A 27,316-nucleotide genomic window follows, 5' to 3' on the forward strand; every position below is an offset into this window, starting at 1 on the left:
CATGCACTTTGCTAGACGTGAAGTTCTGGGATGTCCTCAGGAACCAGATGGGGGTTCAAAATTAATAAGAAGTAGGAAAATTCCAGCTCCAGAAGTGCTACAAAACGTTATCAGTGCTTACCCTGGTTTTATCAAAATGAAGGAGAGTGAGGTCTGCAGTGTAATGACCCTCTTGGTAGTCCCTTTTCTCAGATGTTCACTGGAATGTCTACCGTTCCCTGGCTTTATTCCAAAGAGGGAGACACCTCAGGTTTCCCACTTTTTACAGAGACCCTGTTCACAAGAATCGAGTTCAGATTCCAGTCCAATGGCTCAGGCCAGAATCCAGGCAGCACTAGACAGGAGGAAAGCGGAGCGTGAGCACAGGGGCAGGCTCAGCAGAGTGGCCCAGCCCTTCGTAGGATCCAACAGAGGGGACATTTTTTTTCAATGCAATGGGCTGTCTTCTAGGTTGTAGACTTCTTATTGTGTCCTCACCTGGTGGCAGGGGCAAGCAAGTTCTCTGGGGCCCTTTTTATAAGGATACTAATCCCCTTCATGAGACCACCACCCTCATGACCTCATCATCACCTCCCAAAGGTCTCACTTCCAAATACTATCAAGTTGAGGGTTAGGATTTCAGCGTATGAACTTGGACGGGGACACAAACATTCAGACCGTAGCAGTCGCTGTGTGCAGCCCACACTTAAGGAGTGAGAGTTGTGTTCAACATTTCTGAGAATGAAATATCTACAGAAATTACTTGGAATTTTTCTGCATGGGAGATTTCTCTATTTGTTTATTCAAACATTTATTTATATCAACATGAATTCATAGGTTTTATACTTTGGGTTATAATCCCATATTACTTTGTATATTTCCTTGATCAAGTTGTTCCTGTTTTGGCCATTGGGAGTTCTTTCATTTGGTTCTTCTGTACTGTTGACATATTTTCATCATTTTAAAAAAGCATCTCTTTACTTTTTGACAGTACTAGTAACTCCAGGCTCATTTTGTAGAGTTCTTGCTCCAGTCATAGAATCAGAAATTTCTCCAAAAGCCTTTCCTCTCTTTTTTGAGAATGGTGTTAGAAACAAGATGTGGGTGTGGGGTATAAAGTCGGGACATTTTGTGCAGCTGGGTGCAGGTGCTCACATCAGACCACAGGGCAGCCTCTCCCCCGCCCTGCCTCTGGGTTGGCTTTAGTACCAGCCAGACTCCCCAGGGTGGCCTTGGTCACTCTGAGCCTACAGCCTCACAGCTCTGCAACTTCAAAGGAAAGAACGTCCCTTTTCCGACAGTTCCAACAAAAACCCAGCACTGGGTCACATGCTCACCCTGAAGTAATAATGGAGGTCAGGGAGATCGTTATATTGTTGGAGCCCCAAGCTCATCCCTGGGGCTGAGAATTGGGTATGGGCTCAACCTCATCCCTACAGGACAGCCTGAGCATGAGAAGGGTGAGAGAAGGGTGGCTCTCCGCTCCAGTCCCAGGAGGGATACCTGAGGAAGGGAGACTGTCCGGCTCTCAGCTGCTCCGGGCTGCTGCTTGCCAGCTGTGGGCCTCCGCTTCCCATCAAAACTGCTGGATCTAGCCTCTGGAAGACAGTGACCACCCTGTGTTGTAGGGGTTGATACAATGACTGGAAAACTTCGGGAGTGACTAAGGTTAGGGTCCACATCTCTAGGAGCATGGCCCTGTACCCTTTGGTAGGGACAGGAACATCCAATGTATAAGAGTTCCCGGGTGATGAGTGGTTTTGATATTAATGTATAAAATGTCCATTTGATTTTTTCTGACCAGAGAACAGATATACCTCTTGGCAAGGATGCAGCAGCCTCCTGTCATCTTTCCTGCTGGCAGGTGATGCTCTCGTGGGGAGCTAGGAGTTGGGTGGGATGGGAGCAGGGAAGAGGGGCTGGAAGAGTCCTGCTGATCACACTTCTGAGGTCACCATGTCTGGAGGATTCTGCCTCTCTCCTGGCCAGGCTCTGCCTTTTCAGCTGAGCAAGGGATTCCCCAAGTTCTGTTTTGAGGCTCCCTCAGCTTCTCAGGCCCTAGGAGGAAGCAGCTCCTAAGTGGACCTAACCTTCCTACAAGTGTGGGGAAATAGAAACAAAGCATGCCCTTTCTTCTCTGTCACTACCCCCTGCACCTCTTATGACCTCTGGGGAGTTACCTCCGGCAGCTCCCCTCCCGTGCAGAGGGAAAGGGGCGTGGCCGACGCTCTGGGCTCTCAGGCAGAGCTGTTGACTGCTCCAGCAATGGGTGCCTTCACATTCCTCCTGTGTCCTTTCCTCTCAGGTCAGCTTTAATGCACCAGAGGTGACTGGTCAATGGATGGTGGCTCTGCAATCTACCTGCACATACACACACAACACACACACAAACACACACAATCAAAGCCATGGCATCATAAACGGAGTATAGGCAACCACTCCCTTCCTCACCCTGCAGACCAACCGTGTACTTGACTAGTTGCTGGCTGAGGTGGCGGTGGCCAGCCGGACACTGGCTTCCGGAGTGCAGCTGCCCTTCTGGCCCAGCGTCAGGGGGACACACTTTCAGTATGGCTTCTCCACTGCTGGGGTGGGCTGCAGGCTTCTCGGGTAGCTCTCAGGAGACTGAGGGAAGGCTGTCTCCAGGGTTCGAGAAAAAGCTCTGGGAATAGGATATAGGAACTGAAAGTGAAAATAAGAAAAAACAGTACAATATGAATAGAGCAAACCATTTGCAAAGTTGTAACTGGCATCTTATAAGTCGGTTGCTGGTGAAATGGGGGACAAATATGCAATTAGGTTTTTATGAGTTAAAGAAAATGTGATCTATGTTGATAAGATTGTAATGATTCGATGTAATGGGGGACCAAGGAACAAGAATTTGCTATATCCTCAGAACTGACTTTGGGAGAGGTGCCTTGACCAGTCAGTGGGAATAGTGATTCTGTTTAGCTGATTAGCGCCCCCCCGGGGGATGGGGACTTCAGGCTCACACAGCTCCTGTGGGATGCCTCACTTCCCTGTCTCCTTGGTCTAGGTCCACAAGCAGCAGGAAGCAGTATTTGTTCCTCCTGGAAGCTCTAGATCTCAATGAAACCAGCACATTGGTTTATCCATCAGTTCCTTTTGAGTTTGGCTGAATCTGACAAATGCAGAAGCTCACGAAGCCAATCAAGGTGGATCTTATTTGGTGTTTTCTGGCATCACTTCTGACACAAATCATGTGCTGTTATCTGACACCAGCCAGTTCTCTGACACTAGCTGTGTGTCCTACAGTTCGATTTGATTCTGACTCTAACTCCAGGAGCTCGTGCAGACCTCACAGGTTAAGGGCTCAGTCACACAAGACTGGCCTAACTTCAGATGCCACGTGCATATTGGGTCTCTACGAGACCCACACTTCTGCCTGGATGACTGCAAATATGGGGGCTCTCATGACTCCTCTCAGGTTCAATAAGTCATTAGAAAGACTCACAGAACTCTGGAAAACACTGTTGTTACGATTATAATTTACAATAAAGGATAAAACAGACACAGAGGTGCAGAGGGCATGTTCAGGTGTGTCTACAGCACAGAAGCCGTGGACCTGGAGAGCAATACTCTCCTGGCACATGATGTGCTCACCAACCTGGACACAGTCCTTGAAAGCTCCTCGAATCTCTCTCATTATGAGCTTTTATAACTCAGTCCTCAGGCCCTTCTCCTACCTGGAGGCTGGAGGCAGGGCTGGGGTTGGAGAGGTGGGAGTTTGGTCTTTCTGGGACCAACTCCCATCTTGAAGCCAGGTAGGGGTCCACTCTGTGTCACCTCATTAGCATAAACTCAAGTGTAGTTGAAAGGGGCTTGTGATGAATAACAAAAAACACTCCTATTTCTCAGGACATTTCATGGGTTTTAGAAGCTCTGTTCCATAAATTGGGACAGAGACCAATGTATTTTTTATTCTACCACAGACCCTTTCTTGTGATGCAGTTGTGAGGTCCTGAGTGGGAGTGAGACCCTGGAAGGTCTGGGGCTAGGATTAAGTCAGCCATGGGTCGTAGGACTTTTTTGGCAATGCTGACATGGATCCTCTGACTTCTTTGTCTCGAGTTGCTGGTGAAAGGTATTCGCGATTTGGGGGCAGAGGCTGGTGTTTGGGGGCTATGCTGGAGTGCAGGTGTTGGCGTGATGAGCCTGAGGGGAGGGCGAGGGCTGGCGTTCATGGGAAGAGGAAGAGGATAGGGCCCAGGCAGCCTGGCGCCTGGGTGTGCTGGGGGGAGGGCCGCACTAGGGTGCTTCTGCAGAGTCAGCAGGGGAGGGAGGCAGAGCTTAAGTGTGGCCAGGACTCACTCAGAGCATAAAAGTCCAGAGTACCTCAGCCTCTGCCCCACCACGGCTGGCCCACAGCGCAACCTTCAGGGGCCAAGCGCGAGGAGCAGCATTGGAAGATGAAGGAAGCAGAGATGAATGGTGACAAGGCCCACTTCTCCACAGACAACCAAACTGTCTTCCTACAGCCCCAAGGTGAGAAAACTGGGGGTTCAGGCCATCCTCCGTCAGGACCTGGCCTGCCGGGCTCCCAGCCTCCCACCATTCTTCTCAGGCCGCCCTTAGCAGGCCAGAGCTCACTGGGCTCATTGCTGTCCCAGCCTCCAGAACAAACAGGCAAGGGCAGAAGGTGGGTTGGGCGAAGACAGAGAGCCTGGGCGTACCCCCAGTCTCTGCATAAAATGTCCCCAGACCCTTTTCTTGAGGATGGCAACCTGGAAAGAGAAAGGGTGAACGTTGAATTCAAAGGGACCTGGTTTTGAATTCCATTTCCATCCACTGGGCTGATTCCAGGAGCCTCAGACACTCCAGGCTGACGTCTCTCCACCTTTGAATGGACTTCCCTGTACACTCTTTATCTCAGCCGCACCCTCAGGCTTCCAGGCACAGCTCTTCCTAGGACACCGACAGGGGACCTTCTGACCCCAGCAGAGGGAGTCTCCAGGACTGACCCATGTCAGCTTGTGGAAGGGGCAGCCGCCCCAAAGTGCTGTGGGTCTTGCTCTGGTCAGGACTCATGAGCAAAACTGGCCCTGGGACTCCAAAGCCAGCCCTGCTCTGTCCCTCCTTCTGTCCCCCCCCTTCCTCTCCTCTCTCTTCTTTCATTCAAACCACACTTCTGTTGCCCCCTTGTCTAGGCCAGGCTCTATGTATCTTCTTCAGCCTTTGTGTTGCTACCATGTCTCCCCACTCAAAGGGCTTCATTTCCTTTTTCTGTGGTGAGTGTGGCAGGTGTTCTCATCTCCGTCAAACAAGCCAGGAGGCTGAGCCCAACAGGAGGACTCTGTCTAGCCTGTACTCTCCTGCTCACCGGTCTCTCCATCTCTCCCCCACAGGCCTGGACTCCTCGGCAGCAGTCCCCACAGCCCCCAAGACACCGAGGCTTGTTCAGGCCACCCTGGCATTGTCAGTTGTGACCTTTGTCATCTCTCTTACAGCTCTCTGTGTTGCAGGTAAGGTCCTAGGTAATCTGAATCCCACCCACTCGCTCTTTTCCTGCATAAAAGCCACTGACCAAGGGGAGCTTCCCAAGAGCAGAGGCCCATGAGGGAAACTCGGAGGGACCCTTGGTGCCATCTCCCTCCCCTGACCTCTGACTCAGCATGGGGCTGCCTGTCCCCTAGGCTCAATGCTGAGGGATTGTGCTGACCCAGAAATGGGGTATCTCAGTTCTACAGAACCGAAGACCTACATGGGAGGCCCAACCCTACTTCCAAGAATTTCTGGGAGACAACGCTCCTGGGCAACCTGTGGAACCTGACAGTGAGTAGGCACAGTGAAGTGGGTGGGTGGGAGGGAGCCGGGGCAGCTGGGGGCCCAGACCGAGGATGAGCCTCTCCCCTAACGCTCCCGTGCCCTTGAATGAGTTCCACCATCCTCACACAAAGGCATGATTTTTAAAAGAAAACAGCTTATTGAGTATAACTGACACGTAATAAAGTACACATATTTAAAGTGTATAATCAAATAACATTTTATTTTTTTATTTTTGAAGAGTCAGAGAGAGGCACAGATAGGGACAGACAGACAGGAGGGAGAGAGATGAGAAGCATCAATTCTTCATTGCAGGTCCTTAGTTGTTCACTGATTACTTTCTCATATGTGTCTTGACGGGGTGGCTACAGCAGAGCAAGTGATGCCTTGCTCAAGCCAGAGACCTTGGGCTCAAGCCAGCGACCTGCGCTCAAGCTGGTGAGCCTGTGCTCAAGCCGGAGACCTCGGGGTTTCAAACCTGGGTCCTCCAGTCTGACACTCTATCCACTGCCCCACCACCTGGTCAGGTTCTGATAACTTTTGACATATGTATATACCCATGAAACTATCACTACAATCAAGATAATGAACATATTCATCATTTCCCCCCAAAGTTTACTTGTGCCCTTTGACATCCTTCCCTCTTCCCTCCTCCTTTCATTCCCAGGCAACTCCTGACCACTTGCTGTCATGTAGATCACTTGGCTTTTTCTAGAGTTTTACATGTAAAGGATCATAAATGAGTATGTATTCTTTTTTGTCCTTTCTTTGTCATATGATTTCTAATTATTTTCTCTCAGTCCATGACTTGTCTTTTTATCTCTTAACAAAATTTGAATTTTAATAAAGCCTAGTTTATCAATATTTTACTTTTATAGGTCATGCCTTTTGTCTCGTATCTGAGAAATCTTTGCCTATCTCCAGGTCACAAGGACATTCTTCTATGTACCCTTTGGGACATTTTATAGTTTTGGGTTCTACATTTAGGTCTATGATGCATTTGCTTTTATTTAGGTATTCTACATTTAGGTATATTGCACCATTTGTTGAAAAGATTATTCTTTTTCTATGAATTACCTTTGTATCTTCATTGAAATCAATTGTTAATATGTGTGTGGTTTTATTTTTGTATTCTGTTCCATTAATCTCTTTGTCTATCTTTATAAGGCAGAATATTTGACTTGCCACACCTCCAAAGGCCACCTGGCCCCACCTGACCTTACTTTAGCACAGTGGCCAAGGCCTCATACACCCACACAGGGAGGGCATGAAGAATAGAGCAGGACTCTTCCAGAAATGGTCCCTCCCTACTTGGAGTCTTCTTTCTTTTCCTGAGGGGAAGCTGGAATCAGGAGCTGTAGACCATAAATATCTGAGATTAGATCTTAGCTCAGGAGGTGAAAAAAGGGGGCTAGTAGACCAGAGGCAGCTGCAGGTGGGTCTGGTGGGAAATACTACCAGGAGGCTACAGAGTTTTCTTGAATGACCCAGCAACCAAGGCCTTATACTCAGGTTTCTAGTAGCTTCAAACTGTTCTGCACAGACCCTTGTCCTATGTAATATTGAGCATGCCAGCCCCCCCCTTAAATGGCTTTTTAGAGGTACCTGAAGAGAGAGAGATAGAGAGGGAGAGAGAAAGAGAGAGAGAGAGAGGGAGAAACATCAATTTGTTGTTCTACTTATTCATGCCATCGTTGGTTGATTCTTGTATGTGCCCTGACCTGGGATCAAATCTGCAACCTTGGCATGTTAGAATGAAGCTTTAACCAACGAGTTACCCAGCCAGGGCTGTGTGCCAGCTCTTTAAAAGGCCATTTTAGTTCTAGGTTCCACCTGGAAGGCCACCAATATAGCCCTGTGGCTTGAACAGAGTGCTTCCTTCTCAGGCATCATTTTTTCTTTTGGTTTGGTTTCTGTTTTGTCCTCCCCCCCCCCATGGAATTTGTAATCAGCAAATTTCTGTTTGTGGCCTCCATGGCTTTTAGGAAGTAACAACCGTAAGTCAAGAGGTCTCATGCTTGATGTACTAAGCATGAGAGAGAGAGAGAGAGGTGTGGGGGGACATCCGACAGGACGGGAGAGAGATGAGAAACATCAACTCATAGTTGTGGGGCTTTAGTTGTTTATTGATTGCTTCTCATATGTGCTTTGACTGGGGGGCTTCAGCCTAGACAGTGACCCCTGCCTCAAGCCAGCAACCTTGGACTTCAAGCCAGTAATCATGGGATCATGTCAATGATCCCACGCTCAAGCTGGTGAGCCTGCATTCAAGCCTGATGAGCCCTCACTCAAGCAGGTGACCTCAGGCTTTCAAACCTGGGACCTCAGCAACCCAGGTCAACATTTTGTCCATTTTACCCCCATTGGTCAGACTTAATAGTAAAATTTTAATGAAATTAAACTTCAACAGCTTTGAATGACATAATCAGTTACTTTCAAGTTCAATTACAACGGTAAAACAACCCAAGCTTAACCAGCATGACTCTCGACGGTAGCTAGATTACAGTAGCCATATATTTCAATCCCTCTCCCCCGCTGTTCATGTGTGATAGGCCTTTATATATTTCATTTTTGGGCCCACATTCTCAGGTGGCCCAAATCCTGGGTCTCTGTGGCTGCAGTGAGCGGCAGGTTGCTTGAGAAGCACTCAGAGATGTGTAATAGACATTCCCTTTTGGAATTTTAAGAACACTTTGGTTGACTCATATAATTAATGTTTCCCTATGTAATGGACCTCTTCAACTGCCTGCTCCATCTCCTCCCTCCAGATTCCTACCACTTTGACAGGGCATCAGAGTTGCAAGAGACTATCCAGATGTTTAAAGACCATGTGGAGAATTCAAGCACCTGGAACGTGGAGATCCAGATGCTGATGCACAGCGTGAACAATGTCAGTTCTCAGATCCAGATGCTCAGCAGTCATCTGAAAAGTGCCAGTACTGACATCCAGATGGTAAAAGGTGTTCTAAAGGATGTCAATACCTTGAGTTCCCAGACACAGATTTTAAAAAGTTCCTTGGAGGGGGCTAGTGCTGAGATCCAGAGACAAAAGAGAGATCTAGAAAAAGCAAATGCTTTAAATTCCCAGACCCAGAGTTTCTTAAAAACCAGTTTAAAAAACACCAGCTTTGAGCTCCAGATGTTAAGCACAGGCTTAGAAAATACCAACACTGAAATTCAGGTATTGAAGGCAGGGTTGGAAATGGCAAATGCCCAGGCTCAGTTGGCAAACAGTAGTTTAAGGGATGCTAATGATCAGATCCTTGTTTTAAGAGGCGGTCTGGATAGTGTCAGTGATTTAAAGGCCCAAAATCAGGGTTTAAGAAATAGTTTGGAAGGTACCAATTCTGAGATTCAGAAGCTAAAGAGAAGCCTGCAAAATGCAAATGATTTAAATTCCCAGACCCAGACCCTTGTAAAAGGCAGTTTAGACAACACCAGTGCTGAGATCCAGTCATTAAGAAGTCATTTGGAAAGGGCTGGCAATGAGATTCATTTGTTAAAAAGAGATGTGGAAACAGCCACTGCCCAGATCCAAAGAGCAAACGGTCGCCTGGAGCAGACAAATGCTCAGATCCAAGGAGTAAAAACAGAGCTGGAAAAGACCAATGCCTTAAACTCTAATATTCAAGTGTTACATGATCATTTGAGAAATGTCAGCGGAGATATACAGATCCTAAAAGGAGGAATGAAGGATACCGCAGCCTTAAAATCCAAGACCCAGGTATTAGAAAACAATCTGCAGGCGGTCAAGGCTGAGGTCCAGAGGTTAAAAGGGGATTTAAGGAACACTGAAACACTACGTGCCAAAGTCCAGGAGCAGCAGAGTAGCCTGGAGGCCCTCCGTGCAGCCTCTGATTCGAAGGAACAGCAATGGAGGTCCCTAAGTAAGTGGGAAGGGAGGGTTGGCCTGGGGATGGCACGGTCTCTTGGGAGGGCGGAGTCTCTTGTCTCTTGGGCCTTTTGCTTACTTCACCCTGCATCCCTCTGGGAAGGAGTGTAGGTGCTGGAAAGGGGCCAAATACAAGCAAATAGGCTCAATGTGCCTAGGCAGTGGTGGAGGTGGCACAGGCTGTATAATCCCTGCCCTCAAGTTGCTTATTATCTGGCCAGAGTGACACTTGGGAAACAAACTATATATGGTGATAGTGTGTATCAGGACAGTGTGCTAGTGGGGCGAGACTCTTTTTTTTTTTTTTGTATTGTTCTGAAGTGAGAAGGGGGGAGGCAGACAGACAGATTCCCACATGCACCCGACTGGGATCCACATGGCATGCCCACTAGGGGGCGGTGCTCTGCCCATCTGGGCCACTGCTCCTTTGCAACTGGAACCATTCTAGCACCTTGAGGCAGAGGCCATGGAGCCATTCTCAGCGCCCGGGCCAACTTTGCTCCAATGGAGCCTTGGCTGTGGGAGGGGAAGAGAGAGACAGAGAGGAAGGAGAGGGGGAAGGGTGGAGAAGCAGATGGGCACTTCTGTGTGCCCTGGCCAGGAATCGAACCTGGGACTTCCACACGCCGGGCCAACGCTCTACCACTGAGGCAACCGGCCAGGGCCAACACTCTTATTTTTTACTTCATGCTATCACAAATGCCGTGATTTTGATCAAGTTGCTTATCTTCACTTTTCTCATCTCCAAAGTGGGGACAGTAATATTTGCTTCACAGCAAGGATCAAATGAGTTCATATGTATAAAGCACTAAACACAGCACCCAGCATTCATCTGACAAAAATGTTTGAGGCCCTGTTATGTGTCAGGGGCATAAAGATGAATAAGGTGCAATGCCGGCCCTTGAAGCTTACAGGCTAGGAGAGCAGCCTTGCATGAAAGGCATGTGGAGAGGTCGAGAGGAGAGAAGGTAAGAGAGGTTACGTTAGGAGCAGGTTAAGGAACTGCAGGTGGGTGGGAGGAAAAGAAGAGAAAGAAGAAATCTTCTGGGGGTCCATACCTTCTGGTATAGAGAAGGAATCTTTTGGGGCAGGGGATAGCTTTTGGGGAAAGAAAAGTTCAAAAGATGCTTTGTTGAGAAGATGGTCCTTGAACTAAGTCTTGGGAGACTAGAAGGTGTTTGTCAAGCAAATAGGGCAAGAAAGCCACAGCTTCCCAGGCGTGAAGATGTAAAACCCTGAGGTTCAGGAAACTTCAAGCAGTTCTGTCTGACTGGACTGTGGCCAAGAGGGCAGTTGGTAAGGTGCAGACTGAAAGGATGTGGGCGGGGGCCAGAATGGTAGCTTTCAGACTTTTTACAATGCAACGATGGCATGAATTCATTTTACATTGTGACCAGTATAATTACGTGTGTCATACACACACACTCACACACATTTCAAAACACAAAACTTTTACTGCATAGATGCACTCTTCTATTTTATAATTTATTCTTAAAAAACAAAGAACACCTTGACACAACCCACTAATGAGTTGATTAATGTAGTTTGAAAAACACTATGTTAGAAAGGCAGGCATACCTGGAGAGATACTGTCTAGACATGAAACTCCCAGGAGCTGGGGTTTTATCCTTCAGGAAATGAGTATCAACCTAAGGGCTTCAGGGAGGCTGCCTAGATGGGCCTCCCGCTGAGATAGGGCATCAAATAGGCAGAAGAGCAGCAGGATTAGGACATGCCGAGTCAGAGATGCTGTATTCAAGGGGATGTCACCTGCAGGCCACCTGAAGCACAGGAGAGAGGCCTCGGCTGCAGACATCAATGGGGGAGCCTTGGGCATGTTGGCTTGGGTTATGACAATGAAAGTGGAGGTGGGGGTGCATGAGATGAAATGCTTCATGAGAAGAAAGTTGAGGGTGGAAATAGGAAGTCAACCTTCATGTGTCAAGGAAAGAAAGAGGTCTGGAGAAGACAGTCTTAGAGGGAGGAGGAGAACCAGGAGAGGTTTAGTTAGAAGCTGAGGAAGGACAAAATTTCAAGAAGGGAGTGGCTTGTCCTGGAAAATGCCTTAGGCCAGGTAAAATAATCAACGAACTTCCACCAATTCTGGCCAGTTAGTAAGTTCATGGAATGGAGTTTCAGTGGAGAGTTGTATGTGGCCTGGAGGCCAGACCATGGTCAGTGGGTCAGAGTGTCATGGCGGCAAGGGCTGAGAGAGCCGAGATGATTCCTGGAGTGATGGAGCCAGGTGTTCTGGGCTGCAGCTTCCTGGCATATTGGGTAGTAGGCTGGGTGTGCAGCCTCTGGGCCTTACCCCTGGGGCATTGGGCAACAAGCACTGCATGGGCTTGTGACTTTCAGTGGTCAGTTCCTGGAGAGGATGGCAAGGCCAGCCCTAGGACATCCACTACCAGCCCCGGTTCTCTCTCTCCAACCTTTGCTCTAGGAAATTTTTTCCAGCTGACCCTACAAGGCTGGAAGGTCTATGGCAGAAACTTGTACTACTTTTCTCGTGAAAAGAAGTTTTGGCAAGATGCTGAGCAGTCCTGTGTATCCCAGGGAGCCCACCTGGCCTCGGTGACTTCTGCAGAGGAGCAGGTAGAGCTTTGGGCTTGAAGTGGTGCTGATGGGGTGGGTGTGGGATAAGGGACTTTGTATTTTTTTATTAACTGAGAGGAGGGGAGGCAGAGAGACAGACTTCTGCATGTGCCCCAACCAGGATCCACCTGGCAAGCCCACTAGGGGACAATGCTCTGCCCATCTGGGGCCACAGCTCCGTTGCTTGGCAACAGAGCTATTTTAGTGCCTGAAGCTGAGGCCGTGGAGCCATCCTCAGCAGCTGGGGCCAACTTTGCTCAAATCATTTGAGCCATGACTGCAGGAGGGGTAGAGAGAGAGAGAGAGAGAGAGAGAGAGAGAGAGAGAGAAGGAGAGAAAGAAATGGGGAGAGGGGGAGAGAAGCAGATGGTTGCTTCTCCTGTGTGCCCTGACCGGAAATTGAACTCGGGACTTTCACATACCAGGCTGATGCTCTACCACTGAACCAACTAGCAACTAGCCAGGGCTGGGATAAGGGACTTTGATGCTTTGGCTTTCCCTTTTCAGAACGGGCATGGCAGAAACTTTTATGTCACTTCTGCCAGTTAGGGAGCAAATATTTATTGAGTTCCAATAAGCATCTTGCTGTGGAGGTAGAAGCGCTGACAGCAAACTCCAATGTCCTCAGTGCATAGGAGCAACACCTAGAGGCCCACAGACATCAGCAGTGAGGAAGGGCAAAAGGAGGTGGCACCAGGTGATTGCCCGTAAAGTGTTGGAAACATACTTCTCTCCACATTACCTCATTAAGCCACTTAGCCTCCTCTCTGGTTATCAATCATGATTTTAACATCAATTAACCCAGTGGCTATGCGGGTGTGTGTGCATGAACAGGAGGCCCAGGCTTTTTGGCAAGGTGAGAAACACACAGGAGTTTGAGGACCACTGAAAGTATTATAGTCTCTGGGTGGCGCATCTGCCAAAGGTACTTATCACAATTTACTAGGGTTATTGACAAAGGACCACAGTAGGTTTGACCCAATTTAACTGATAAAACTGCCCATCCTGTAGTTCTTCTGAAACTGTTCTGGTATGTCTGTCAAAGGACATCAATATTTTGTAAAAAGATCTTTCTAATAAACTGTGGGCAGATCTTTTTGGCTCCGTAAAGCCACACTCCTCATCAAATCAACATGAGAAGCTGAACTTCCCTTGAGGGGACCTGGCTGCTGCTCTCAATCCTGGACAAATGATGGGAGGTTCAGGGAGGGACCCAGCTCCTTCAGATGAGTGGCTGCATGCTCCAGGACGAGGAGGGGACGCCCTGGACTCCTCTCCTACATGGCTGGGAGAACCAGCTCCTCACTCAGGGTCAAACAACACTGCTTTTTCTTTATAGGCGTTTCTGGTGGAGTTCACACGTAACACATACTACTGGATCGGACTCAATGATAGGGTTAATGAGGGCCATTGGCAATGGACTGATGGGACATCATTCAATTTTCAGCGGAGCAGATCGTGAGTTCAGCCACTGGCTGGTGTTGTCCCAGAAGCTGTCTTGGGCAAGCCTGGGTAGAGATTCCCTGTCCTGTGTGTACACCTGCCCAGTGTTAGTGCTATGCATGTGATATGTGTGTGATGTGTGTATGATGTACGCAATGTATATGTATAGCGTGTGTATAACTGTTTACGATATGTGTTTACAGTGTATGTAGATGATTGTATGTGGTGTGTTTGTACATGTGTGATGTGTACAATGTGTATGCTATGTGTTTGTGTGCCATATTTGTACACACGGGCATATGTGTGATCTTTGCCTGGACTCCTCCACAAAACAGGTCTTGGGGTTGGCAGGAGGCTTCTGAATGGATCTTCCTGTTTTTTGTTTGTTTGTTTGTTTGTTTTTGTCTGTCTATATCCTATATAGTCCTGGTCCCAAGAAGACTTGCCCCCATCACCAGGTGTCTGAAGATGAATTCTGGGGTGGAGGCTTATAGCTGTAGACACCCTTTCTGTCCCTTGATCTTCAATAGCTAAGGACTACCTCAGCAGAGACTCTGGACCCAGTTTTGTTCCCATCCTGCAACCACCAGGGGATTAGGGATCCATGGCACTTCAGCTCCTTTACCACAGTGGTGGGGGGGGGACCCTTCTAGCAAAATAAAGCCTTCTTCTTTCTAGGTTTTGGTTCGAAAATCAGCCAGACAACTGGAATAATGAAGATTGTATTCAAACTCAGCAGAAGTGGAATGACATAAAATGTAACACCCTCCATCAGTGGATCTGCAAGAAGCCCATCAATCAGGTGTGGCCTGAAGTAGTCCCAAGCTGAGAGGTCACTGCCACTGCCAGCTCTGGATCCTGTCCACCATGATGTCCTGTGAGCCTCTGAACTTGACTTGTTCTCTGGGCCTTCTATTTGGCCTTTTGTGTTTCCTGTTCTCTCCTTTTATTCAACCCTTCAGACATACTTATCTCGTGTGACCCTATGGGACCAATGGTTCCTCAAGAGAAGAACCTTGCTGTGCTTCTGTAACCCCTCATCAGTCCGCACAGGCCTGCCAGACAGTGGTCTTGAATAAAGGCTCTTCGGATGAACAAAGGCTTTGTACTTGCCTCTGGGACAGCCACCTCTCTTGGACTGGTCCCCCTTTCTCCGTGTCCCTTCTGTCCTGAAACAAGGATGGTTTTATAGCTAGAAACATTTAGTTAGTTTGTTGAAGAAACAGCAGAGGTTTAGGACAAATAACAGGGACACCACAGAAAGTCCAAGTTACCAGGAAGTCATAGCCTCCGGGTGTCCCTGCATTTCCTTTGTTGCAGATGGGGCTGGAGCTGGACTTTCCAGGCCATCAAACCATTCCAAAAATGTATTTCTCTCCTGTGGCTGGCCTCATCTCGTCTTCAGACTGTCAATTCTTAGAGCCGAATATCTCTGGCTTTGGTCTCGTCTTGTGACCCCATTCACCCTTCCAGGGACTCAGCTTTCTGCCAGCTCTTTAGAGTAAGAATTTCTAGAGCAGTTCTTTGCCCCACTTTGTGGAGTCTCCGCCTGTGCATGCACAGGGAACCTTAAGATTCCTGGAGCTCTTCCACTGCACAGCTCCCTCCGCTTCATACTCATTCCCAAATTCAAGCACTCTCTTTCTCCCCAGACTCCCATCTTCCTCTCTCCAGCTTAGTGAGACTGTCATGCCCCATGTGAGCCCTCTTCCCTGCATTGTGGTCTGAAAAGAGCCTCCAGGAAGAAAACCAGGAGGGCTGTGGGCTCATCCGGTCTGCTTCCCTATCCAGGAGCTTGAATCACAGTTTTGTTCTGCCTATTGTTCAGCATCTGAAAAGTATTGTTTCATATACTTTGTCTAGTTTTCTAGTTGCTTACAATGAAAGGGCTGGTCCAGCTACTCTGTTATGGTCAGAAGTGGAAATCTGTTCTATCTTTTGTGATATCATTGGCTGAACAAGACTTTAATATGTCCGTATTCATATTTTCTTTTGGGTTTTCCTTTGGCCTTTCTTTCCATGGATTATTAGCTTTTATTAATCTTAGAAACTTCTCTTCTCCCACCCAAGTACTAACCAGACCCAACCCTGCTTAGCTTCCGAGATCAGACGAGATCGGGCGCATTCAGGGTGGTATGGCCGTAGATTTAGAAACTCCTCTTCTATCCCAGGATTAAAACAACATTTTTCTATATTTCTTCTAGTACTTTTATTTATTTTTTTTATTTATTTTTTTTTTTTCATTTTTCTGAAGCTGGAAACAGGGAGAGACAGTCAGACAGACTCCCGCATGCGCCCGACCGGGATCCACCCGGCACACCCACCAGGGGCGGTGCTCTGCCCCCCAGGGGGCGATGCTCTGCCCATCCTGGGCGTCGCCATATTGCGACCAGAGCCACTCTAGCGCCTGAGGCAGAGGCCACAGAGCCATGCCCAGCGCCCGGGCCATCTTTGCTCCATTGGAGCCTTGGCTGCGGGAGGGGAAGAGAGAGACAGAGAGGAAAGCGCGGCGGAGGGGTGGAGAAGCAAATGGGCGCTTCTCCTATGTGCCCTGGCCGGGAATCGAACCCGGGTCCTCCGCACGCTAGGCCGACGCTCTACCGCTGAGCCAACTGGCCAGGGCTATTTATTTTTTAAAATATTTTTCTGAAGTAAGAAGTGGGGAGGCAGAGAGAGAGAGAGAGAGAGAGAGAGAGAGGGAGGGAGGGAGGGAGAGAGAGACTCCTGCATGTGCTCAACTGGGGTCCACTCAGTATGCCCACCAGGGGGTGATGCTTGCCCATCTGAGGTGTTGCTCTGTTGTGACTGAAGCCATTCTAGTGCCTGAGGCGGAGGCCATGGAGCCATCCTCAGTACCCGGGCCAACTTTGCTCCAATGGAGCCTTGCTGTGGTAGGGGAAGAGAGAGACAGAGAGGAAGGAGAGGGGAAAGGAGATGGGCGCTTCTCCTGCATGCCCTGGCTGGGAATCGAACGCAGGACTTTCACATGCCGAGCTGATGCTCCACAGCTGAGCCATCTGGCCAGGGCATCTTCTAGTACTTTCATATAGCTTTATTTTTAATATTTACATTAGTAAGCCTTCTGGAATTTTCTCAAGTAGCATTAAATCGTAGCATACTCTTTTTCACTCACTTGAAAAGCTAACTTTTTCAAACACTAAATTCATGAGTTCATTTCTGGACTACTGACTGCATTCTAATGAGTTCCCTTTTCTTTTACTGGAAACGCATTGTTTTAATCATTGCAGTTTCATATGTTTGGTTTCATAATATGTTTGTTTATCCAAGAGGGAAAGGTCCTTTTTTAAAAAAATATTTTTTTCTTTATTAGTTGTTGTTCTTTTTAAAGAATTGAATATATTGGGTGACATTGGTTCACAAAACCATACAGATTTCAAATGTACAACTCAATAAAACATCATCTACACACTGCACTGTGTGCCCATCACCCCAATAAAGTCTCTTCCCACCCCCACTTTCCTCCTCTTTGCCCTCCTCCGTCTGCCCCACCCCCTTTCTTCTGGCCAGCACCACTCTGTTGTCTGTGTCTATGTGTTATCTATATTTTTTGGCTAATCCCTTTGCCTTCTTTCATCCAGTCCCCCAGCACCCCCTTCCTCTGACAGCTGTCAATCTGATCTACGTATCCATGCCTCTGTTTCTCTTTTATTTATCAGTTTATTTTATTCATTAAATTTCACCTATAAGTGAGATCATATGGTATCTATCTTTCTCTGACTGGTTTATTTCACTTAGTTTAATAATCTCCAGGTTAATTCATGTTGTTGCAAAAGGTAAGATTTCCTTCTTTTTTATGGCTGAGTAGTATTCCATTGTGTAAATGTACCACAGCTTTTTAATCCTCTCATCTACTGATGGGCACTTGGGCTGTTTCCAGACCCGGGCTATTGTAAATAATGCTGCAATGAACATAGAGGTGCATAAATTCTTTTGAATTAGAGTTTGAGGTTTCATAGGATATACTCCCAGAAGTGGGATCACTGGGTGAAAAGGCAGTTCCATTTTTAATTTTTTGAGGGAACTCCATACTGTTTTTCACAGTGGCTGCACCAGTCTGCATTCCCACCAGCAGTGCAGGAGGCTCCCTTTTCTCCACATCCTTGCCAACATTTGTTTGTTGATTTATTGATGATAGCTATTTTGGCAGGTATGAGGTGATATCTCATTGGGTTTTAATTTGCATCTCTTTGATGATTAGTGACATGAGTATTTTTTATATGTCTACTGGTCATCTATATATATATATTTTTTATTATTCATTTTAAAGAGGAGAGAGAGAGGGAGAGAGAGAGACAGAGACAGAGAGGAGAGAGAGACAGGGGGGAGGAGCTGGAAGCATCAACTCCCATATGTGCCTTGACCAGGCAAGCCCAGGGTTTCGAACCGGCGACCTCAGCATTTCCAGGTCGATGCTTTATCCACTGCGCCACCACAGGTCTATATGTTTTTTTTGAAGAACAAACAGTTCAAAAGTTTATATGGAACCGAAAAAGACCCCAAATAGCTTCAGCAGGTCATTTGCCTATTTTTTTATTGTGTTGTTTGTTTTCCTGGTTATAAGTTGTATAAGTCCTTTATATATTTTGGAAATTAACCCCCTATCCAATATATTATTGGAAAATATGTTCTTCCATTCAGTGGGTTCCCGTTTCATTTTGTTGTTGGTATCTTTTGCTGTGAAAAAGCTTTTCAGTTTTATGTAGACCCATTTCTTTATTTTTTTCTTTGTTTCCTTTGCCCAAGGAAATATATCAGCAAAAAATCTATATGAGAGCTATCTGAGATTTCACTACCTATGTTTTCTTCTAGGATTTTTATTGTTTTGCAACTTACATTTAAGTCTTTTATCCATTTTGAGTTTATTCTTGTGTATGGTGTAATTTGTAATCTAGTTTCATTTTCTTTTTGCATGTACTTCTCCAATTTCCCCAATACTATTTATTGAAGAGATTGTCTTTACTCTGTTGTATGCTCTTGCCTCCTTTGTGTAATAATAATTGACCATATAGGCATGGGTTTATGTCTGAGCTCTCTGTTCTCTGTTCTTATGCCAGTACCAGGCTGTTTTGATTACTATGACCTTGTAGTATAATTTGACATCAGGTACTGTAATACCTCCAACTTTGTTCTTCTTTGTCAAGATTGCTGAAGCTATTTGGGGTCTTTTTTGGTTCCATATAAATTTTTGAAATGTTTGTTCTAGATCTGTGAAATTTGACATTGGTATTTTAATAGAAATTACATTGAATCTATAGATTGTTTTGTGTAATAAAGTAATTTTAATGATATCAAGCACATAGTATATGCTTCCACTTATTTGTATTTTCCTCAATTTCTTCCTTCAGTGTCCTGTAATTTTCCAAGTACAAGTCTTTAACCTCCTTGGTTAAATTTATTCAATAGGGGTATTGGCCTATAATTTTCTTTCTTTGTAGTATTTTTACCTGGTTTTGGAATTAGGATAATGTTGGCCTCATAAAATGATCTTGGGAGTCTTCCCTCCTCTTGAATTTTTTGGAATAGTTTGAGAAGGATAGGAGTTAGCTCTTCTATGAATGCTTGGTAAAATTTGCCTGTGAAGCCATCTGGCCCAGGACTTTTGTTAGCTGGGAGTTTTTGATTACTGCTTCAATTTCATTAGTTGTAATTGGTCTATTCAAGTTTTATGATTCTCCCTGATTCAGCTTTGGAAGATATACTTCTAGGAATTGATCTGTTTCATCCAGGTTGTTTAATTTGTTGGCATATCACTGTTCAGAATATTTTCTTATAATCCTTTGTATTTCTGTGATGTCAGTTGTTATTTCTCCTCTTCCATTTCTGACTTTATTTATTGTGATCCTCTTTTTTTCATCCTTGATGAGTCTGGTTAAAGGTTCATCAATCTTGTTTTTCTTTTCAAAGAACCAGTTCTCAGTTTCTTTGAGCTTTTGTATTTTTTTAGACTATTTCATTTGTTTCTGCTATGATTTCTTTATTTCTTTCCTTCTACTTACTCTTGGCTTTGTTTGTTATTCTTCTTCTAGTTCTTGTAGGTGTAGTTTAGATTATTTATTTGAGATTTTTCTTACTTTTAAGGTATGCCTGTGAAGCTATGAACTTACTTCTCAGGACCACTTTTGCTATGTCCTGTAGATTTTGGGTTGTTGTCTTCATTTTCATTTGTTTCTAGATAATTTTTTATTTCTTCTTTCATCTTATGTTAACCCATTCATTGTTTAATAACACATTATTTAGCCTCCCCATATGTTTGAATGTTTGTCAGTTTTGTTTTTTTTATTAAGTGAGAAGCGGGGAGGCAGAGAGGCAGAGAAACAGACTTCTGCATGTGCCGCAACTGGGATTCACCTGGCACGCCCCCTATAGGGCAATGTCCTGCCCATCTGGGGCTACTGCTCCATTGCTTGGCAACCAAGCTATTTCAGCACCTGAGGCAAGGCCATGGAGCCACCCTCAGTTCCCGGGGCCAACTTACTCAAGCCATTCAAGCCATGGCAGCAGGAGGGGAAGAGAGAGAGAGAGAGAGACAGAGAAAGAGAAATAGAGAGAGAGAAAGGGAAGGTAGAGGGGTAGATAAACAGAGGGTCACTTCTCCTGTGTGCCCTGCCTGGGAATCAAACCTAGGACTTCCACATGCTGGATCGATGCTCTACCACTGAGCAAACCAAACAGGGACTATTGGTTTTTAAAAAAAATTATAAAAGCTTAGCAAAGTGGAGCCATTGGGCTCAGGATGTTGGATAAAAGGAGTCCTGTTGGGGGTGATGCTGGCCACAGGAGGGGGCCAGACACTTTATCCCAGTCCTTGACAACAGCCTCTGAGGGATTCACACTCTGAATATCCAAGCTCTGAGCAGCAATCCCTTTCCCCTGCGGACTGAGCTAAGTGGGGTGCGGTATCCAGGACTTGGAGGGGCAGATCCAGTCTCCCAGTGTGGGTGGTGCCCATAAGCCTGTAGGAGAGGGTGGGTACTTCTTCCCCTTCCTGGGGTAGCATGAGCTGAGCTCACAGGGAAGATAGGAGTGCCCCCCACAATGTAGCCACACAACCCAACATCTGCCTGTCTGATTCCCGGACAAAGCTCCCTGGGAGACATGCTCCAAAAGACCCAGCTCTGTATGGCATTCTGGTCCCCTTGCATGGCTGTGCTCAACAGGATGGGGCTGACCAAGGGTATGTATAGGGGTGGCACTGGCTGTGTGCTCAAGGTGGGGGAGACCAGTCCCCTTTCCAATGCCACACAATTTAGTCACTGTCTGAGTCTCTGCCAAGAGCTTCCCCAGAAAAAGAGAACCCCAAAGGTCACTGCCAATATGGCCAGCAGACTCCTCAGTAGGACACGGTATGGCAGGGTGGCTGCAACAGCAGGCAGCTACTGGGCATTGCACGCCCCAGGCCGGTGCTGTAGTAACAGTAGGAGTGCTCGTCCCTGGGAAGGTGGTATCTGGGTCTATAGTGGACTCCCTTGTCTCCCAGGCAGACTGAATCCCCACTGATTTTCACCATCAGATGCGATGCAGGCTCTTCTTCCTGTCTCTGTTACTCTGGGGTGGGGAATCTCTGTGGGGAGGGAGTTTAGCAGCTGAGGCATCCCTCAGACTTCTCCGCCTTTGCACCTGGTGCAGGGGCTAGCCCTTTCCTGTCTCTGTCCTTCCTACCAGTCTTTATGTGGCAACAGGGACAAATAAACAATGAAGAACTCTTTCTTGCTTACACTCCAGGGTCAATTCTCATGCCCTGGCTGGCCCTTTGTCTCCTCGGGAGGAGGTTCCGAAAGCTGCAATTTCCCTAAGAAGGTTTCAGAAGGGCAGAGGAATTACTGTTGTCTACAGATAGAGTGGAGCCATCTGAGGAGACAGAGTGGAGTCCTCAGATGTCCTGGGGGTGGGGGTGGGGTGGTCAGCTTGTCACCCTGGAGAGCCTGCCCCACCCTGTCTCTGCTGCGGAAACCTTGTACAGCTGACCCTCTTGGTGACCATTGATTGTGTTGGTGGCAGTAGCAGGCTGTGACAGACAACTGTCACCACATGGGGTGTGCTCTTGGCACCTTGATGTTCATAGCCTTTTGTCCCAGAGCCATGGTTTCCAGTCTTTCTGGAGATGAGGGCCCAACCTGACAGAGGCTGGGGTCTACGCTGGCTTTAGGGGAGAGCCTGACTCTAGTGTAGGGAGAGGAAAGCACAGTCTTCTTTGTTGTCACGAAACGACCTCCCAGGCCTGGTTTTCTAGGGGCAGGGGACAATTTCTTAGTCAGGAGAGTTAACATATTCTGAAAGAAGATGACACATCATTTTGAGGATAACGAAAGTCACTAGTTTAGAGAAAACTGTATTGATGCTCACAGTCAGCAACTCTGAGTATCCTCTCCTAACGCCCAGCCCTTCATGTTCCTGATTTCTTACAACACTGGCTTCCATATACTGTACCCACATCTGGGCCCGGGCCAGGGCCCAATCCCCCCAGTATGCTTACACTGTGCCTACAGAAAGCCCCTCTCCTTTTGTATTGCTCTCACTTCTAAGGGCCACTTATAAGTGGTTCAACCTCTATTTGCTGCTAGCTATTCCTGCAGCTCAAAACCAGCCAACCCCAAGGACCCCTGCATCAACGAAAGCCCCTGGCCCTAGGGAATTTCACAGAAGAGCAAGGAAGCCTTGATTGCTCTTGGGAAGGGTGATTTAGGATAGAAAAGGGACATGCCACCTGAGTCTCAATAAGCTTCCTCCTTCAAGACAAGGGCCCATGCAGCAGGGTACTCACAGTACAGATGTGCCTCTTAGCTCCCATTATCCAATCCAAAGCAGCCTGTACCCTACTTCTTTTTGAATCTCACCTACACCCCTGCTTTTGTTGTAATCTTACCTTTCTTATTATGTCTGACAAGCACTTCCCATTCCCAGCTATCAGCTATCCCAATCCCAGGACTGGGATTCTAGGCCCTCTTCAAGGTGGCCCCAGAGCTTTCCTTAATAAATCTGCTACCAGGTTGTGGGGACTGAGCCCCGTCCCCCAGTGTCCTCTCAACTGGCTCCGACTGCAGCTTTTGCACTGTTGCTCAGGACATCCCTCTTTACGAGTCACTTAGGATGTGTCTGCACAATAGCCGAGTTTCTGGATATTCTATCTGGTTTGTAAATCGTCTCTGCTATCTAGCCATCCTTACAGTATAGTGGGGGTTACACGAGGCAGGAGAGATCAGTGATTCTAGACCCAGGCTCTGTGGCCAAACTGTCTGGGCCCAATTCCAGTTTTGCCCCTTCCTAGCTGTGAAAAACAGTTACCTGATTTTGTGTCTCATTTCTCCTTCTGTGAAAAAATTAGAGTACCTTCCTCTTGAGGGCATTGTGTGGCTTAATAAAGTTATTGCATATAACAAGGTTAGAATGGTGTGTGGCACACAGATCCCTCTAGACAAGTGTTAGCTGTTACTCTTATGCCAATAGCCTGACTCCTCACTACAACTCCAAGGAAGGTTCTACTATAATCTCCACTTTACAGATGGTAAGATGAGGCCTAGAGTCCGAATGACTTGCCCAAAGTTTCCATGAACCCTTGTGCTATAGAAGTTCCTCCCTCTGACTCACAACTAACCATGGGACCTTGTCTAAGTCTCAGCTTTTCTGGGAGACTCATAGTCCATGGGGCTCTAAGTTTCCACCTACCCCTTCGTGAGGCTGCCAGGCACCTTTCAGCATTGAAACACGGTGGCATACACTAGAAGGAGTTGAGCTGAGGGTCCCTGTGAGGAAATGACCTTTCTAGCTTCCTGGGGACAAAGCCTGGGGGTCTGTTCCTCTTCTCTCCTCTAAGCCAAGAAGCACTTCTGACCCACTGTTAATCCTGCTGGTGATGTGGCCAGGATTGACCCCAGCTCGTGTCCAGTGGGGGTGGGGGAGGAAGAGCCTCAAGGGAAGTGAGGCACGGGACATGGCAAGGAGAACCTTGAGAGAGAAGCCGGGTCTGTGCTCCAGGGGACCGGGTCAACCGGAAGTGTGGGGCCGAGCCCAGTGTCCTAAGGAGGGAGTGCACTCAGACCTTGAGAGAAAAGAACTACAGTGGAGACAGCAAACCTGAGTTCTGGGCTTGGCTCTGCCACTGACCAGCAGCATGATCCTGGCTAGTCACTCAACTTCTCTGGCACCAATGTTCTCATCTGTACAATGGGAGTTAAAGCTAATTCCCAGAAATATAGTGAGATAAAATACTCATACTGTGTAATAAGTCATTTATAATAATAATACTACAAATTTATGTGAATATGAATAATAGTACTGCCAAGCTAATTTTGATAGGAGTTCTGGGCAGTACAGACATGTCTCTTTGAAGTCTTTGATCCCTTTTAAAAATGTCATTTCTTTCATTCTCTTACAAAAGCTGTTGTTTAGCAACTCTTCTGTGTCTTGACTGAGCTAAGGAGAGGAAAGGAGCCTGAGCCTCAATCTGGTTGGTGTGATGGAGGGCTGCCGAGCGCACCCAGGATGGCAGATGTAGGAGGGAGCGCTCCTCCAGTGGGACCTCAGGGTAAGGAACAGGCAAAGGTTTATGAAGTGAACCTACTGGGGTGTGAGATGGAGCAAGGAGCAATTTCTCTGTGTCTCAGGGTGGAAGATAACATGGATTGGCTCTCCCAACCTCCATCCCTGCTCCTTTATTCCATGGTGCCTTTCTGCGTTGCAGAGGCCCAGGCTTCTGGATGCCAATTAAGGTGAATTAAATAGAAACAGTTGTGTGAGGTGGCTATTTGGAAGTGAGGCAGAGCACACCTTTCTGTCCTCTTGTCTATTTCCTATGGACAAGCCAGGAGGTGGGAGCTTTCTCTGCAGCGCTGTTCCAGGGCCCCTTCCCAGCTTTGCAGGGCTGAGTGGCAGCTGCAGGAGCATTGGGTCCTTGCTCTCTGGTCTGCAGGTTTGGTGGTGTGTTCTTGACCTCAGAGCTCCCCTGTTCCTCCAGTCCTCCCAATGCTTGTGTAAGCTCCTAAATCTCAGAACTAAATTCTTTGGCATCTACATGGTATACCTAGAAGAGTTTCTGATCCTGCTCCAAGGTCTAGGGTGAATGGTCTTGTTGCTGCCAAGACTTGGACCCTCCTGGACACCAGCTCCATTTTTGGAAATGATACCGGGAACAATGATGGAGGAGCATGATTTGGAAAGAAGCTATGTCCCTAAGAGACCATGAGGGGCAGAGTTGCAATGCTGACTTACGCCATTCACTCTGTTAGAGGAAGGAGAAATAAGCTTTTTTGTTCGTTACACCATTGAATTTTTGGGTGATGGCAAGGTATTGGCACGAAATCCCTATCAGATGTAACAACTCACTTCCAACTCCTTCAGAACAGATAGTTCAATGGAGGAATCTAACAGCCAAAAGTTATAGTTGGAGTTGATGGAGGGAAGCAAATCTGAAAGAATAAAGTCTGAAGTTTTCACCCTAGGTTCCTGATGCACACCAGCTGGTCCACTCAAGTGTTTGGCAATAAAACAGAATAATGTTAATAATGTTCTTTTTGATTCTTAAGGAAAGTTAAGTAAATGAGTAAATGATTTCCATTTTTAGCTTCAGTCCTACACATTAGGCTCCTGTTGCCTTCCCTCTTCTTCCCAACAGACAATACCAAAATAGCTTAGAGCAAACAAAAATACATTTTAAAGTGGACTTTAAAACTATATAAGATATACAGTATATTAAAATAAAATATCCATCTTAAAAACCAATACATTTAGTAAAACTATATATTTATATTTCATAAAGTATAGATGTGACTCATGCCTGATATGAAAAATGCAAGCAATATAGTAGAAGGGGTGTGTGGACCACCCCTCGCATTCCCAGGCCCGCCATGACGCCATGATGCAGAGGCGGTGCCATGATGCACGGTGGGGGCTGAGGAGGAGGGGATAGGGGCCAAGCAGGTGGCTGATGTGGCTAGGAAATAGTTTATGTAATGAAATTCAGCAAGTATATAAGTAAACAGAGGATACTCAAAGTCAGGTTTCTCACTATTAGAGAGGGAGTTACAAATAAGGAAAGGGGGAAACTAGGGAGAAACTAGTGTTGGACTGGAATTGGAAGTATTAGTGTGAACTCACACTTTTTACATACATCTACCTATCTATAGACACAGAGAGATAGATACAGCTGTATGTGTATGTATGCTTTTGTGAATATGTTTTTGTTTGTTGTTGTTTTTTTTTTTTTGGTCTGCAAAATAACTTAGAAGCAATGGCTTCCCAAAAGGAGTAAACAAGCAAGCATCCAATCTTGGTTTTTAAATCCTATATTCCAGTAAATGGAGAATTGACTATTTCCAGGCTGGGGCTAAAAAAACTCAGGAAGTGTCTGGCACGAGTAAAAAAGTGCTCAGAGAGTGGTGGGGTCATGTCAAAAGGGCCGAGGAGCCAGCCTGAAGGGCCTCCCACAGGCCAAATCTGTGACAATTTAAGCATTAAAATAAGTAATAATATGAATGCATTACAGTTTATTGAATAAAATAGAAATCCATGAGACCATGCTGATGAATTCAAAATGAATAAATGGGAAGAATGGAAAGCTCTCCCCAACAGTAAGATGCTAACCATTTGGCAATTATCAGAATGGTGGTTAATTAGGCAGGAGTCAGCAATGTATGCTAAGGAACCTGCCTCACAAAATATTTATCCTATCAATTTAAAGGAAAAGTATTTAATTTATGGTGACAGAACCCAGCAGGCACCACCTTAACCAGGTGATCAAGGTAACATTACCAGTGGTGGGACATCATGCCACCATCATGTATGCCCTGATATGATGTGCTGAGAAAAGCCCACCATCTTTTCTGTGGAGTTCTTGCCAAGAGGGCACAATCTGGGTCTGGACATGAGTAAACATTGTCCCTCATGTTGAGGGGCAGCCTACAGAATGAAAGGCTTCTATTCTTTTTTTCCCCTCCCATTGACTTGAGAGAGAGAGAGACAGAAAAGAAGGAGGAGGAGGAGGTGGAAGAGAACAGAAAAGGGGAGGAGGAGGGAGAGTGGCAGGGGGAGGAGGAGAACGAGAGAGAGAGAGAGAGAGAGAGAGAGAGAAGCATCAACTGGTCATTCCACTTAGTTGTTCCATTAGTTGTATGCTCATGGTTGCTTCTGATACATGCTCTGACTTGGAATGAAAGCCATGACCTTATCACGCCTGAAAGACGATTTAACCATTGAGCAACCCAGTCAGGGACTGAAAGGCTTCTATTCTTCGCCACTGTCAAGGTCATTAACACAGGGCAAGACAGAGAAAATGCTCTAGGGAAAGAATAATGCAAATAGGAATGTTTGTAGAGAGAAAGGGTAGAAAGAGGGTAATGGAATTATCAAAGAGATTCTAGGGGACCTCTTCATTACTGCTCTTGCAACTTTTACTTCCTAATGAAGTTTTTAAAACTTTTATGTGTAGCCACGAATTTTTTCTCGTAAATGTTGTAAGGCAGGTGGCAGAGGCCAGGTAGGTCCACATTGGATTGGGGAGACAGTAAAAAAACTGCGGAGCCAGAAAGGTTTGAGCCATTCCGTTTAATAAAGTCTCATAACAGAGGGCAAGCACACAGGCAGGGGGAAACCCTCTCTTAGGCACACAAA

At 46.6% G+C, this 27,316-nt stretch overlaps 1 protein-coding gene across 2 annotated transcripts; it reads left to right on the top strand.

The window, feature by feature from the left end:
- The first annotated feature begins 4,296 nt into the window (after nt 1-4,296).
- Nucleotides 4,297-14,860, top strand: CLEC4F (C-type lectin domain family 4 member F). Of its 2 annotated transcripts, none has more exons than XM_066378037.1 (7): nt 4,297-4,485; nt 5,346-5,462; nt 5,680-5,772; nt 8,532-9,650; nt 12,099-12,250; nt 13,590-13,708; nt 14,372-14,860. In XM_066378037.1, exons 1-7 carry the CDS (start codon nt 4,410-4,412, stop codon nt 14,520-14,522), a joined length of 1,827 nt encoding a protein of 608 aa, XP_066234134.1. In that variant the 5' UTR covers nt 4,297-4,409; the 3' UTR covers nt 14,523-14,860. The 2 variants fall into 2 exon arrangements, with proteins under 2 accessions (XP_066234134.1, XP_066234135.1); XM_066378038.1 differs by having other exon boundaries at nt 13,590-13,696; nt 14,372-14,859.
- Nucleotides 14,861-27,316: the final 12,456 nt, after the last annotated feature.

Source organism: Saccopteryx leptura, chromosome 3 (genome assembly GCF_036850995.1).
Source record: "Saccopteryx leptura isolate mSacLep1 chromosome 3, mSacLep1_pri_phased_curated, whole genome shotgun sequence".
Lineage (NCBI taxonomy): Eukaryota > Metazoa > Chordata > Mammalia > Chiroptera > Emballonuridae > Saccopteryx > Saccopteryx leptura.